The 16,317-nt window shown below is 38.2% G+C and overlaps 2 protein-coding genes across 2 annotated transcripts in view; one reads left to right on the top strand and one right to left on the bottom strand.

Moving 5' to 3' along the window:
• Window positions 1–635: 635 nt before the first annotated feature.
• On the top strand, window positions 636–14,055 carry tmem276b (transmembrane protein 276b). Its single transcript, XM_017458354.3, has 4 exons — window positions 636–1,322; window positions 8,816–8,929; window positions 9,175–9,312; window positions 11,232–14,055. The coding sequence occupies exons 1-4, from the start codon at window positions 947–949 to the stop codon at window positions 11,480–11,482; spliced, it is 879 nt and encodes a 292-aa protein (XP_017313843.1). The 5' UTR covers window positions 636–946; the 3' UTR covers window positions 11,483–14,055.
• An 830-nt stretch (window positions 14,056–14,885) lies between these two features.
• Window positions 14,886–16,317, bottom strand: part of gas2b (growth arrest-specific 2b) — a 29,688-nt gene continuing 28,256 nt past the window's right edge. The window contains exon 8 of the mRNA XM_017459345.3: window positions 14,886–16,317. This exon is cut by the window's right edge and continues 1,068 nt beyond it. The gene's annotated coding sequence lies outside the window, so the exon portion shown is untranslated.

The following is a 16,317-nucleotide window of genomic DNA, read 5'->3' as shown; positions in this document are numbered from 1 at the left end:
CTGTGAAAGTTAATCAAATTAACCAATGATGCAGCTTGTTAAACAACATAGGATTACTATGTTGATGATTGAACTGCACATTTTCTATACCTCAGAGTATACCACATGAATTACTCTGATCAATTCCAAATCACCAAATGCAGGCAGGGAAAAATGTTTTGGCACAGAGCACGCAAAGTGGTTGGGCAAGTCTTCTCCAAGTGAAGTCTCAAGAAAAAAACTGGGGTTCAAGGATTCATTGAGAGTTCGTTGGAAAATTTGAAAAACACTGTTACACAGAACCCCTGACGAGACTAAAACACTGATAGGGTTTACCCAGAGCAACAACCATCAAACCCTTAAAAGTTCTATAGTATAGAAACCCTACAACAGTGTTTATATCAGAAGGGATCACAATAAGAACTCTCAGTGGTTTGGTGGTTGTTGCTCTGCAGGAACCGGTTAAGGGTTATAAATATTGTATGGGTTTATGATGCTTCTTTTTCTGCTTCTGATATGATTAGACACCAGAAAGCTGAGATTTCACTGAAGTTATTGGAGATATAATTGAGTTATTATTCATTAGCCTGTTAAGTGTAACAATAATCATAACGTGAAATAAAACCCGTTCTCTGTTTTTCTTCAGGCGATTATTTCATTCTCTCATAGAGAGAGAGAGAGAGAGAGAGAGAGAGAGAGAGAGAGAGCGAGCGCACTCCACCCTCCAAACGCTCCTCGGTAGTGCTCCCAGCATCCTCTCCTCTCTGCTTTTCTCTCTCTGTCTCTCTGAAGCCCAAACTGATATAGGGATAAACGCACATCTGGCGGGTCTCTGCTCATCACTAACATCAGCACAGCGCGGCCGCAGGGTCCGGCATGTCGGTGTCGAAGAAGCACGAGAGCGTCTTTTGAGCGTCCGCTTCATTTGTGCCAGGCGCCCGTCTCGCCTTGAGTCCAACCGAGAAAGATGGCCGCCGCCGCCAAGCTGCTGACCAGCGCGGGCCTGCTGCTGGCTCTTGGCTCACTCTGCCTGCTCGCTATGGCCATCTGCACCGACTACTGGTACGAGACGGACGCGCGGCGGCACCGCGAGCGTTGCAAGAGCTACGCGAGCAACCGCAACGACCCGGGCTACATCTCCATCTCGAACCGCAACCTGCCTCTCCGGATGCCGCCGGAAACCGGTGCTGGAGGCCCGACCAGAGACAAGAGGCACCTCGCGGCTCCGCTGGCGGCTATGGAGTCGCACTGCAGCCGCCGGTTCAATTCCACCGTGTCGGGTTTGTGGAGGAAGTGTTACCGCGACGGCTTCGACCTGGAGACGGACGAGCTCATCTACAGAGGTGAGGCTCTCACTGGTTTTCCCGTGCTTCCATAGGCGCAAAAATTAAAGAGCTTGAAGTGTTATGAGCACAAATAGAAAAATAGTTGCTTAGTCGACAGTGGAGATTGGAGCTTTTGTGCTGAATGGTGTTCTGATTGGTCGTAATTTCCTGTGTTTTGGAAATGTTTGCACTTCTCCTAAACATCCTACTCACGATTATCTAACCCCCAGTTATCACATAACTCATTCAGACTGATTTTGAGAGTTACAGCCTATTAAAATGACATTTTACTACATTTGATCAATGTCTTATGCAATGACAATACAGTCACTACAGCGTTTGAATCCTCTGTCCATGGTGCTGAATCGTAACTGTAGTAAAGTGTAGTAAAGAGTACAAATCTCTGGGCGGGGGGGGGGGCCTTCAGCACTTCCGTTGTGCTGGGTGTATTTGCGTCAGCTCGAAAGCCGCCATGATATAATGAAGTATAATGGGTTTAATTTGCGGAGGGGGTGTAAGAGAAGCAAAGAGTCAATTATTTATAAGCTCACAGGCAGGCGGCATTGGAGGGTTGTGGGATACAAGGGAACAAGGGCTACACAGCTTCCAACCAGGCCATATACATAAAGGTGTTTTACAAGGCTGGAATATAACTTAGTAAGGGAAGAATTGTATTTTAAGTTCAGGAATACATTGAGGGGTAGCAAGAACTGTGGACATTACAGACATCGAAGGCATCCAAGAATGTTATGTAACAAAACAAGGGCCTCTTGCCTTTTTTTGGCGTTAAAATACTAACCAGCTACATTTTGCAGACGACTGGCCGTCTGCGCTTTACTATTATACAGTAGCCATTTCATGCAAAGTAGCCCACATTGGCTTTTTTTTTTTTTTGTCAACATTTTTGGTCAACATTTTTGCTTCTGCCTTTGCACAAGTTCTATTGCATCTTGGCTGCCAGACCACTTGACTTCATATTCATCAATAATGTGTTCATTGGATTTCCCTTGTGCATTTATGTGGCTGTATAGATGCCATGAATGATAAAGCAGTGATGAAGCACTCAACCTGTACCATACACCTGAAAGAGTGCCAGCAGCCAGGATTACATTTCTGTTTATGGCTCAGACTACATCTGTCTTTCTCACTCACTCCATGTACATGACCTATTTGGCTTTGACTTTAAAACATGTGAGTTAAGGTGTCTGGGTCAATTTTACACTGATATTTGCCATTTTTTATGTCTGAAATAATATTCAATGATATCGCTTGTGCAGATGGTGGGAAAAATAAGTCTGATGAATCTGTGACATCAGATTATATTATTAGTGTCAGAGTTAATATGTGCTGTTTATAATTGTGCTTCTTTAATCAGTACCGTTTTGCCCTCTTGATGAACAATTATTTGGAGAGTGTTTAAAATAACATTACAGTGATGAAGGTGATAATGGTTTTACTTTTTTCCAAAATAGGAATCACCTCAAACAGGTATTTGACTCTCTGAATTGTACAGACATCTCCAGAAGAAAATGGGCAAAAATATTGCATATAATAAATCATATTCTCATTAATTAAAAAAAAAATTGAAACTCCTTGCATTTACTCTAACAAAAGTATTTTCATAAAAATATTATATTAAAAATATTTTTTAAATATTATATAAAAAAAAATCTAACCAAAAAACGTGGGAAAATTGACACCCCTGTACTTACCTTGAAATGTTCTGTCTGATGGAGTGGTTCATGATCCATCTACAAACTTGTTGTACTTTACAGGTTCAAGTGATTTTATTTTTCTCCAAATGAGACTTCACAGAATATAAATTTGGAGGTGTTAATAATTTTGAAATCAAAATTGTATTATTTAAAACTGTTTTTATTATTAAATTGTTTTAAAGCAAAAATGATCAATCATTCTACCTGTTATACAATTTTGACCATTTTCATTTAAGGCCACCAAAATGTTGGAGTCAACTCTTTATTTATGTTAATATGAGTTTAATAGGAGATTAACACTGTTATAACACTGGGATAATTCATGATTTTGTATTATTTGGCACATTTTGGACCTGTATATGTTCCTTTTGTGATTATATGTGATTTATTTCTTTATGAGTATTATATATAGAAGTGTCTGGTCCGGTGGCACTAAGGCAGAGAAGGCCCTCTTTGATTTATCATAAGTTATTTTCAAACCCTAAGCAAATAGTTTTAGGCCCTAACTTCCTTTAAATTGCATAAAAAGAAGGTAAGTTACTGATAATATGGCTCATTTAATGCTAGCCTTGTCCTTGTTACCATATTGACCCCTAATTCACATTGCTTTGTTAATTGTATGCTATAAATAGTAATATACTATTTGTTAATCAGTCAATAGTAATATACTCTTTGTTAATCATACTATTAAGTTATTAATTCATTTCAACCTGTATTCAAGTGAACTGTGTATAAATCTTACCCGGACTTTGAACCTGATATTTCTAATGTAATAGAATAGGATGCTAGCGGCCTCCTCTAATCAAACTTAATTTGCATATATGCTGTGTTTGCCCTTTATACATGTGCTGATGCTGCATTTCCACACACAATAAAAACAACCAGTTATAGCCAAGCAAAACAACCCAGTGGTGCGAACCAGGCTATTATCTTCCACAGCAGGCTCTGGCAATATGCAACCACTGATAGAGAATTGAACATGCTCTGGAACCGATGGCCTCAGCTCGGCCTGACTGGGAATAAACCTGATGTCTGTTTAGAGCTTGTGTTATAAGGGATATTGGAGTAGCAGTGCTGATGCTGGATTTAAAATCATTTTAAGTAACGACATAAGCTGATCTACAATCATATACAGGCCTAGAACAAGAGCTTTGTTCTCACTTATTTCTGGTGTGAATTTGCTGAGCGAGGTGGTGTGAACGTCTATTTTTTTCTGTTCACGGGATATTAGATTTGTTCACCTGCCTATAAGTGGCTATGTATAATACATAGTGATGCATTTCCTGGGGTTCGTCAATGGTAATAGATTGATAATTAATAAACGTATTCCTGTTTAAAGAGAAGGAGCCACTTAGAAGTGGTTCTTAGAATTAATCCCTTTTTAAGAAAAAAACCTTTGATTATATATAAAGCAGGCTGATATAAAGTAATGCTTAGATGCTGCCTAGATGCAGATAACCCATAAGAACAGTAACAAACAGCACTACTGTATGGAATTAAAGGTTTGTTTAGTAATTGTTTTGTTTGTTTGTTTTCCTTTATTGGTAAGCACAAGCATGTTTTTAAAAAAAACATTTTATTCATGTTCAGTTTTCATCTAATATTGAATCTGCAGTAGTAATTTTTGCACAATTGCATGTGTGTGAAGCTTTTGAAATAATCCAATATTTGATATTGGAATATCAGTCTATGAACATACAGTGCCCTCCACTAATATTAGCACCCTTGGTAAATATGAGCAAAGAAGGCTGTGAACAATTGTCTTTATTGTTTAACATTTTGATCTTTTGTTAAACAAATTCACAAAAATACTCTGCTCTCATGGATATCAAACAATTGCAAACAAAACACAGGTTTATATATATAAAAAACATTGATAAATATAGGTGTGTAACAATTATTGTTTCAAGAAAATAGCCTCTACTCTCATCCAAAAACAAAATCAAGCATTTTCAGTTTGCCAGATACTACTGGAACTTCAAATGGGATCGGGTTCTATGATGATGAAACCAAAATAGAGCTTTTTGGCACTAAACACCAGAGGTGGTTTTGGCGCACACAGAGGGGTAGCCATATGGAAAAGTACCTCTTGCCCATGGTTAAATATAGTGGTGGCTCTTTAATGTTTTGAGGCTGTTTTTCAGCCAGAGGACCTGGACATTTTGTTAGGATATATGGCATCATGGACTCTATCAAATATCAACAGATATTAAATGAAAACCTGACTGGGCCTAAAATGAGCCATGGTTGGATCTTCCAGTAGGACAGTGATCCAAAACATACATCAAAATCAACACAAAAATGGTTTACTGATCACAAAATCAAGGTCCTGCCATGGCCATCCCAGTCCCCTGTCCTGAAACCCACAGAAAACCTGTGGGGTGAACTGAAGAAGAAAGTCAATCAGCATGGACCTCGAAATTTGAAGGATCTGGAGAGATTCTGTGTCAGAATGGTCTCAGATCCCTTTCCATGATAGCAGAGTATTTTTGTGAAATTGTCTAACAAAAGCTCAAAAGGTTAAGCAATGAAGACAATTTTTCACAGCCTTCTTTGTTCACATTTACCAAGGGTGCCAATATTACTATATATATATATATATATATATCAGTTATTCTATAGCTTTATAAGACAATTCTTCATGTTCTGTTCTACTACTTAAGACTATAGACCTGAACAATCCATATCCAGATGATTGGTATGAATTTCTCACCTGCTTGCCTGAGTTTAATTAGAGACTGATGAGGAAAAATGACACTTGCTTCTAAACCCCTGTATAACATAACAGCAGGCTGTTCGACTGGCACATCCCCCATCCCCCTCACCCTCTCTCTCTAACTCTCTCTCTCTCTCTCTCTCTCTCTCTCTCTCTCTCTCTCTCACACACACACACACACACACACACACACACACACACACACACACACACAATCAATACATACATACATGCATACATACATACATACATACATGCACACAACTCTTAATTAGTTCTGATTGTGTTTTACTCTTCCTGAACTCATTTCCATCATATGGTGCAAAGTGATAGTTTGAGTTTTGCACAGAAAATGTCAAAGTACTTCCAGGTTATTTAAATCTGGTATAAATCCCCTTTAACAAACCATCTTGAGTCCACATACTTTTCACTTCACTGTATTTGGTATGCTCTGGATAAATATTCAGTATGATATTGAATCTCCTTTCCAGCTTGGCTTGCAGTGTTGTTCTCACATTCACTAAATATTGCAACATTTTGCAAAAGTTTCTTTCCAGACTCTATCACTAATTAATTGCTGTCACATCTTATTGCATTATTCATTTGGCCTTGTCACAGATTATTATATAAATCATCATCATTCCAATATAGTTTTCACACCACTCATATTTTCATTTTATTTTACAGTCTATCACGTCTTCTTCTCTAGCAAATGGGAATGATGGAAGAATAAACCTGGATTATCTTAGTATATACCATAGCACTGGTTTTGATTAACAGCGGCTCTGACAGTACTGCTGACTGTATTTCACATAAATGGAATAAAAAACATGCAGTGGTGAGGTTGTCATTAAGGAGAACATTTTTGGAAGGAGTCTTCAGTGTCAGTGCTTTCTAAGAGTCAGACGTAATGTTTTCAGACATGGGAAAGTCTTCAGGACAGAGTACTTATCACAGTTTCTCAGTAAGATGACAAGCTGCATATTTTCATCTACAGACTAGTGAGAGAACAACTCTTTATAGCTGCTATAACGTAACATGGTAACAGGAACTAACTTCCTTCACAAATGTCCTTCACAATAATAAACATAACTACGGTATAAGTGGATAAAAAGTATGACATTTCATTCTTTAATAAATAGAAATGGTTAGCATTTGCAAATCGTTGTGATATAGGAGGAATAAAACACTTCAGGATATACTGTTATATGGAAAATAATCAATTTTGGGGTGGTAATCATACAACCATCACATCACACCACCCTGTTGTTGATTGTTTTTCTATTATAGTACACTTCTAAATGCTTTATAACTAAATGAATTAAGGGTAAAATCCCATCCCCTTCTCACCCCTCATATTTGTTGTGAGTTTTGAGTTTCCTCCTTAAACTTTATGGGATTTTCTCAGAAATATAGTAGAATGCATTCTACCACTGTCTTCCTGAATGTAGATTTTCAGGACAGCACAGGGTAGTTAGTGCTCTCCTCTGACCGAGTTCATCTTTTCTACGATGCTGCATGAGTGGCAGTAACTGGTGTTATATGTGTTAGCCCTCATCCTTACATTCTACTATGGAAAGAAATAGCTATCATTGGAAATTTTATAAGACTTCACAGGACAAAACTGTAAAAATCCTACAACTGAGAAGATTCAAAATCAGCTCAGAGGACTGAAAAAAGGTTGCAGGCATTTACAATGGCATAATAATGGCAATGGTAACAATGTAGGAACATCTGTGGAACCTACCACGTTAAATGGTGTTGGAATAAATTAGCTCTTTTTATCTTCTTAATTTTGTCGTAAGGGTGTGCAGGTTTTTTGCACTCAACAGTAAAATCTTCCAACATTCTTCCATCAAGAAACATTTCTGGCTTGTTTCTTCTTAAAAGCACAATACAAATTCAATTTAATTTAATTGACATTTCCAAAACGTATGATCCTACCTTCATTTATAGATTTATTTCTCTGTGACTTTAACCATGGCATGGTTTTTGGTTCCGAAACGTGACAGTTGAACACTGGAAAAAGACCTAAGCTTTTCTAATCTTCTACTGTAAATTTTTAATGAGTCTGTGCCCATGATAGTCTCAGACTCCTGTTCTTTGCGGAAAGGAGTGGAACCCAATCTGGTTTTCTGCTGGTGAAGCCCATCCACCTCAAGCTTCAATGTTTTGAGCATGCTGAGATGCTTTTCTGCTCACCACGGTTGTAAAGATTGATTATACAGTTACTATATAATTTCTTGTAGATTGAGCCAATCTGGCCATTTTCCTCTGACCTCTTTTATCACCAAGGCGTTCCACCCACAGAACTGTTGCTCACTCAGTGTTTTTTGCACCATTCTGTGTAAACTCTATAGACTGTTGTTTGTGAAAATCCCAGGAGATCAGCAGTTTCTGAAATACTCAAAACAGCCCATCTGGTAGCAGCATCCTTGCCACAATCAAAATCACAGAGATCACATTGTGTCTTCATTTTGATGTTTGATGTTGAACATTAACTGAAGCTCGACCTGTATCTGCATGATTTTATGCATTGTGCTGCTGCTACATGATATGCTGATAATCATAGATAATTGCATAAATGAGCTGGGGCACAGGTGTTCCTATTAAATTGGACGGTGAGAGTAGAAGGAGTATTGTAATGAAGTGGCATGTTCTGAACTTGAAATTTTACTAGTTCTGGAAGAAATCAGCACAGTCTATAACTCTGTCACAATTTTCAGGGTGATAGAATTGCCTGATTACTAATTAGGTGATAATATTACTAATCAAGCCTCACATTTGGTTTAAATGTCATGGTATCAAATATAGGAGGGATTGTCATTGTATAAAAAAGAAAAGGCTATAGCTTTAGGACGAGACTTTTTTTGGTGGGGGGGGGGGCACTTAATTTTGGAAACCTCTGAAGCCTTTTGGAAAAAGATGAATGTATTTTACTCAGTGCTGAGGCTATAAATATTTTTATAATATTTTTATTTTATTAAAGTATTTCAAAATATGGATCCTGAAATCTTCTGCATATTGAAGGAATTGTTTAAAAATTGTTTGTTTGTTTAATGTATGATCATGTTCTGTAGGTGTGATTCAGAGATGCACTCCAGTGACATATCACTACACCTCCTCCATCCTGCCCCGAAATCTGCCAGTCAACATCACTAAAACCATCCGGCAGGATGAGTGGCATGCTCTGCGTAAGTCTTAAACATCCCTCACAGTGATCTGATGCTCCAGACTGTACTTTTTTATTACTTTATCCCAAAGAATTACTGGTATACTCATATTAGCATATATATTACACAAAGAGCCATCGTGTATTATTTTTTAAATGTTGCATTGACTATTTTAAGTGGCTATAAAATAACCGCTGATATAGTGCTACTTTCCCTGGCTGAGAGGTTAAGTGAAGTGGTGTGTGTGTGTGTGTGTGTGTGTGCAGATCTGCGCAGGATGACTGCAGGCTTTGTAGGCATGGCTGTCTCCATCATCCTCTTTGGATGGATCATTGGGGTGCTGGGCTGCTGCCAGCAGCACGACCTCATGCAGTATGTAGCTGGCCTACTCTTCCTCATGGGAGGTAAGTGTATGTGTGCATGTGTGTGTTTGCGTGCATGTGTGTGTGCGCGCGTGTGTGCATGTGTGCGTGCGTGTGTTGCAAAATGTTGCGTTTATTTATTTATTTATTTGTAAGAATCTTGCTTCTGAGACGATTGGGACTGTTTCCATTTCATTGCTTTGATTGTGTCGCCATCTTGTGGTGATATTATTCCACTTCATTTGGCTAAGCTAGTTTGTACATCAGTAAGTGTTTGTGAAATTACCTCTGAGTATTGTTAGTTAGTATTCAAGTATCTCTAAAGGCGTAAAAAATGAGCCTGAGATCATGGCAACAATTCTGATATTAGTACAGGTTTCATTTAATTTCTTTAAATCTCAGGATACACCGAAGGCCAGCCCTCATTTATATAAAAGAGGTCAAAAATAAAAAGCAGTCACATGTTCAATGTGACAAAAGTTACAGAGTGATAATATGTAATTATTATACTTATTAATAATATTTATTTGTGAGTGCTCAGTGGTTAGGCAGTAGTAGTTCAGTGAATACTGATCGGAAGGTTGTTGGTTCAAATCCCAGTATTAAGGTTTTTGGTTTTTTTTTTTTTTTTTTTTTTTTTTTTTTATAAATATTTGTGTTTCTTTTGTACGCTTGTCTTTTTAGCAAGAATACTTGCACCTAACACATTTTATTTTTGTATTTTGTATTTATATTATATTTTTGTATTATGTATGCTTTTTTTTGTCCTGTTTTTAAGTACCTTATTTTACACTCTTGTTTTTTCAGTATATACGCTTATTTTGTACACTTGTGTTTTTTGGGGAAAAAAATGTTTTACACTTTTGTGTTGAAGTATGTATGAACTTTTTAGTAATACATATTTTTCACTCAAGTATATATGCTTATTTTATGCTCAGTTTTTTTTAGTATGCATGCTTATTTAACACTTTAATATATTAAATATGCTTATATTAAACAGTTGTTGTTGTTGTTGTTGTTGTTGTTGTTGTTGTTGTTTTTAGCATGCATTCTTTGTACACTTTGCTGCCACAAATATCAGAATCTTGCAGGTTGCAATATGACTGGCTATCCATACCTTTTTGTGCCTATGTGCAATATTTTGCCAATTTGTTTCTGTGAAGATTTAAATGTTTGAACTGTATTACAGTCCATCATATATGTCTAAAAGGAAGATCACATGACCTCATCTCTTATTTATTAGAAACAGATGGAAAGCTAGACCTGCTATCACTATTACACATGCAAATTATTAACAGTGATTGTTTGGAGATAAATGGTTGAAGGGTCAGTGTTTCAATATTTTCAACAAATAAGCAATTTCGCAAAATTTATTTGATCTGAACTGTAGTGGCATGTGGTGTAGTGGGTAGTGTTGACACCTCATAATCTATGTAGCGTTTCCATGCTCTCCTTTTTACATATGGTGTTCCTCTGGTTTCCTCCCATCTCCCAAAAACATTCTGGTAGGTGGATTTGGTATGCTAAAGTGCTCCTAAGTGTGAATGAGCATGTGAATATGTGTGTGTGTATGTGTGTGTGTGCATGGTGTCCTGTAATTGACTGGCATCCCATCTAGGGTGCCGGCCTCAAGCCCAGTGTACACTCCAGATCCACAATGACCCTGACTGGGATAAAGCGGTTAATGAAGATGAACGAGTCAAATGAAATGCTGAACTATGCAATAGCTTTCCTGTCTGGAAGGTCACTGTTATTCCTGTAGCTCAGGGGTGGGAGTAATTGAAGGCACACAATGATGACTCATGATGATGGAGGAGAATCTTGTTCTTGGATCCAGAAACATGTCCCATGTGAAGAAATCATGTTCACGCCCACATCAGAATTAATCTGCTGTAAATCCGGTGTTCAGGTTCTTCCATGTCTATCTGTTCTGACCACTCTTTCATTCTTCTTCCTGCCAGGAACCTGTTGTATCATCTCCCTGTGCACCTGTGTAGCGGGAATCAACTTTGAGCTGTCACGGTATCCTCAATACTTGTACGGCCTTCCCGAGGACATCAGTCACGGCTACGGCTGGTCCATGTTCTGTGCCTGGGGTGGTCTGGGTCTTACGTTACTAGCTGGCTTCCTGTGCACACTCGCACCATCCCTAAGCAGCCCCTCAACCCATACAACCGTCCACAAACCAAGGCACGAGAATGGCACTGTGTGAGAAACCTTCCCACAAATCAGCACAAGACACTGGTCTGGTCATCATCACACACACACACTCAGACTGCCGAAATCACTCCACCATCCAGTTTAACACCTCTCATCAGCATCAGGACATGAGTGCTGGAGGTGGCTGGATAATTATATTCGTCTCCTGCATGGCAGCTAGTGATGTGTAACTGTACACAAAAAATTAGATTGAGCGATCACTGTCACTCCTCAAGCACACTAAATAAGACACAGTCAGGATAGTTTCAGCAAAGGAAATGTAGATAACCACACACACACACACACACACACACACACACACACAAATACAATATACACATATAGACCATTCCAACAATAGACATTCCACCCTCCCAAACTTAAACGGAAAAAGATGTCCAAAAGGCGATTTTTCTATTTCTTTATGAACATACATCTTAAAATGGTGCTCTCTGTTCTCAATACCACATGCACAAACAATTAAAGAAGTCAGGACTAGCAGGGACAAACACCATCTGGAAGCCATGTTTTTTATCTCTAAGTAGACTGTACATTTTTTTTTTTGCTTTTGACCTTTCGAGATTTAAATCCCGATCAGGACTTGTATAAACACCACCATGGTCCGAGCTCTTTGTGCTCCATCAGAAGACTGACCTTGTAGCATTGGTACTTTACTAAAGCCTCTATTGCAGGAGTACAACAACAACAAAAACTAGCCTATCACAGCAATTCCTGATTAGAGCTTTAAAAAGAGCCATATCAGCAAGAAAGAAGAAGAGAAAAAAAGCCACCCTGGTTTTCATTGAGCTGAAGGACCTGAACTTATCGCTGTAAAGACTGTGACATAAGGCTGAGGACGTTACTGAAGAGGAGAACAGCCGTGAGAGGGAGTTCAGGATGTATGGAATTATGAGATAAAAGAAACGTTGGATTGATGCATTAGTGAAGTAAACTTTCTAGGGCCTCTACGAGTCTAATTGTACAAATCCTCTTTTTTCCTGTAGATTTCATTCCACTGTTTATATGAAATAAGGCTTGGCAAACAATGGAGCTTAATATTTTTTTCTTTGTTATCATGCTGACACTGGGCAACCACACTGTTGTGAGGGATTGGAAACGTTTCAATCCTTGAGAGCATGCAGTACAAGTAATTGAGCTGACTTTTAAAACAATGCTTCTCTGAACATCACGTCTTGTAAAGTGGAATTGCAGTTGTGAGCTCACACCAGGAATCCTAATTATTTATAACCAATTATAAAAACTATAATAAATAAATCACCTTTATAGTTATTTTTCTCTCCCACAGGGCTTTCAGATCTTCCCTGTAAATGCAGGAAGAGGCATTTTTACACAATTTGAAGTCTCACAAATAACACACAGTTTAGATGAGCGCATAGAAAAGTGTCCTAATGCTATAGTAAAGGTACATTGTATATTGGTACATAATGTACTTTATCTCTAAGTAGACTGTACTACTGTACATTTTTTTTTGGTAATGATTACGTTACCCAGACCGCACCTTGGATACAGTTGTCAGGGGTGGGCTATATAGCAAAAATGTTATAATGATACACAATGTATACCAATTCTTACTAATGAAGTGCCTCCAAAAGTACAGAGCCACATTTAAAATTAGTGTTATAAACATCAGTGTTCTAGTAGTATTGACAAGTAAATTGTAACTTATACTATTGTTGAATTCTTGATTCTGATTGGACAGAAGGTGTTTATTAATTTTCAAGAACAGCAGCTCTGATAGTAATGCCAGATGCAAATCAAATTATAGCTTATTTTAATGCCCTATCACATAAACATACAAAAAAAAACTTGTGCAATTGTCGATATAGTGTCATTTTCTGTAAGGAGATACTTATTTAGAATATCTGGAAAGAGGAAGGAGTCTTCGGTGTCAGCGTTTTGTAACAGTCAGAGCAAAAGCTGCAACTTAAAGTTTTTCCGACACAGGAAAGTCTCCAGGACTGCACAGTTTCTTGGTAACATGACATTTGTTTCTTTCCAATGAAAGAAAAACAAGGGGCTGGTGAGGGAATTAATGTTTATAGCTGCGATAACAGGAACTAATATATTTTTCAGACACCACACAACATTAAATGTAACCATAGCCTATTGAAATGTATGACATATTGTTCTTTAATGGCAAATTAATGTGGTATAAGAGAAATAAAACACTTCAGGAAATGCTGTTATGGAGGTCAACGTTCGGGGTGATAACAGCTGCATTGCAGCACCCTGTCATTATTTTCTTTTAACAGCACATTCTGTTGTGTTTTATTCCTTACATAATTTATTGAAATATTAATATCATATTGTATATAGTCCCTGCCCTATATTTATTCCTCTGTAATGAACAGACTGAGGCTCACAGAGCTCTGCTGAATTCACGAGAAACAGCTTCTAGATTGTAAGACATCGCCAACAAAATTTTGATTCCAATCAGCCCTAGACCTGTTTTTCTATATAGGGTGCACCGATTTGACATTTTTTGACCTAGATATGGAATGCACTAAAGGTGCAGATTACTACAGCACTATCTGTGACTTAAAACCTGAGCACGGCACATTAATATTACTTTTCAGGATTGAATACGAGTATAAAGTCACAGCTGCAGTTTCTGCTCTGACGTGTTTCAGGAGAAATGGGAAAAATCAATAGAAAAAAATGACGTAATAAGCAATTGATAAGAGACATCAATTCTTACCCAACAAAACAACTACATCCTTAGCATGCAAAATGTTGCGAGCGAGTGAAAAAGCACAAGGTATGTGTTCAGAATCACCAAGCAGCTGTAAAACTGAAATTTATACAACATCCGCCATTTATTTTGGCACTGGAAGTAGCAGCATTTTCATTTTGTATGAACTGTTTCTAAGGGTTTATTTCATGAAGCACAGGAATCATTGTCTCGCATGACACTATTATGGTGAATTTATGATGTATTGAGAGACTTGTGTCCATTTTTAATATGATTTTTATTTTACAGGAAATAAAATGTAAATACTGTGTAACATTTTTTTGTGTGTATATTTACTTGTACCAAAAGGAAGTGTTTATATATACAGTATATCACAAAGTTCTCAAAGTTGATGTGTTGGGAAGCAGAAAAAACTGAGAGAGCGTAAAGGACCTGAGCAATAATAACAAGGGCCAAATTTTGATGGCTAGACAGCTGGGTCAGAGCATCTCCAAAATACCAGGTCTTGTGCTCATGTGGATGTTGCTTGCCAGAGGCAGTGTGATGCTCTGGGCAATGTTCTGCCTGGAAACCTTGGGTCCTGGCATTCATGTGGATGTTACTTTGACACGTACCACCTACCTAAACATTGTTGCAGACCAAGTACACCCCTTCATGGCAACGGTATTCCCTAATGGCAGTGTCCTCTTTCAGCAGGATAATGCGCCCTGCCACACTGCAGAAATTGTTCAAGAATGGTTTGAGGAATATGACAAAGAGTTCATGGTGTTGACTTGGCCTCCAAATTCCCCAGATCTCAATCGAGCATCTGTGGGATGTGCTGGACAACAAGTCCCCGCCAACTGTCAGGGCTTAAAGAATCTGTTGCTAATGTCTCGGTGCCAAATACCACAGCACGTTTGAGATTGAATATACATGAGGCTTGAGGAGAAAATAAAATGGATGTAATGAAGAAAGAGACAAAAATGGTTTTTGTGTATGTGTTTTTTTTTCTTTTGTTTTTTTGAGTTTTGTTTTTATGGGTGTCATTTTAAAACACAAAGGCAGTATGACACTATTGGTGACTCTCTGGTAAAAGCCTTGCCTCTGCACTCTGAGTTTGCTAGTTTGAATCCAGCTTGTCCCTGTGCTTGTTGTGGAGAAATGGAGAAGTTGAAGTGGGATGCTATCGGGAACAGGTGGCTGGAGTAAATGCTTCTGGAGCATCCCAGAAAAGGTGAGGCTCATGTATTATGGGTGATGCAATCTTCTCTGCTTTACATCCAATTACATGGCAATATGCAAATGAGTATGCTAATTTACAATCCCAATTCCAAAAAAGTCGGGACAGTATGGAAAATGCTAATAGAAACAACAAGGAGTGATTTGTAAATGTACTTTGACTTATAAAGATAAGGTATTTGATGTTTTACCTAATCAACTGCATAGTTTTTTTTTTTAAGATAAATGTTTATTTTGAAATTGATGCATGCAACATATTCCAAAAAAGTTGGGACAGAGGAAATTTAAGTCTAATAGCAATGTGACTAGTTGAAATAAAAAGGTGATGTGAAAAAAAGCCTCCAAAAAAGGCCTACTCCTTCAAGACTAGGGCAGCTGTGGCTCAGGTGGTAGAGCAACCCCAAGTTGCTCCAGATGGCAAGCTAGCTCTGTATCATTGGTATGTGAATTGGTATGTGAAAAAGTGCTATATATGTGCAGGCCATTTACCATAAGAGTAAGGATGGGTCGAGGATCACCAGTCTGCCAAGAGATGCATCAGCAAATAATCCAACACTTTGAGAACAGCATTACCCAAAGACACATCGGTAGGATTTGGGGCATTTCACCTTCTACAGTGCACAATTTAATTAAAAGGTTCAGAGTCAAATCTCGGTGCGTAAAGGGTAAGGCTGAAAACCAAGCTGTTATCAGCGTCAGGTCCAAAAGCCAGCATCTGTCATGGTATGGGGGTGTGTCAGTGCCCATGGTATGGGTAACTTGCACATCTGTGAGTTCACCATTATTGCAGAAAGATATGTACACATTTGTACACCACAGAGGATCTTCTCTGGAGATGCTCTGACCCACTTGTCTAGTCCTCACAATTTGGCCCTTGTCAAAGTCACTCAGATCCTTACGCTTGCCTATTTTTC

This window comes from Ictalurus punctatus, chromosome 27, assembly GCF_001660625.3.
Source record: "Ictalurus punctatus breed USDA103 chromosome 27, Coco_2.0, whole genome shotgun sequence".
Classification (NCBI taxonomy): domain Eukaryota; kingdom Metazoa; phylum Chordata; class Actinopteri; order Siluriformes; family Ictaluridae; genus Ictalurus; species Ictalurus punctatus.
Note: the sequence above shows the minus strand (reverse complement) of the source record. Positions and strands in the feature narration are given on the sequence as shown.

Excerpts from the sequence above, each read along its gene's own strand:
- tmem276b (XM_017458354.3), top strand. The coding sequence starts at position 947 with ATGGCCGCCGCCGCCAAGCTGCTGACCAGCGCGGGCCTGCTGCTGGCT. Across the intron at positions 1,323-8,815 it reads GGACGAGCTCATCTACAGAG|GTGTGATTCAGAGATGCACT; the intron begins GTGAGGCTCTCA and ends CATGTTCTGTAG. Across the intron at positions 9,313-11,231 it reads CCTACTCTTCCTCATGGGAG|GAACCTGTTGTATCATCTCC; the intron begins GTAAGTGTATGT and ends TCTTCCTGCCAG.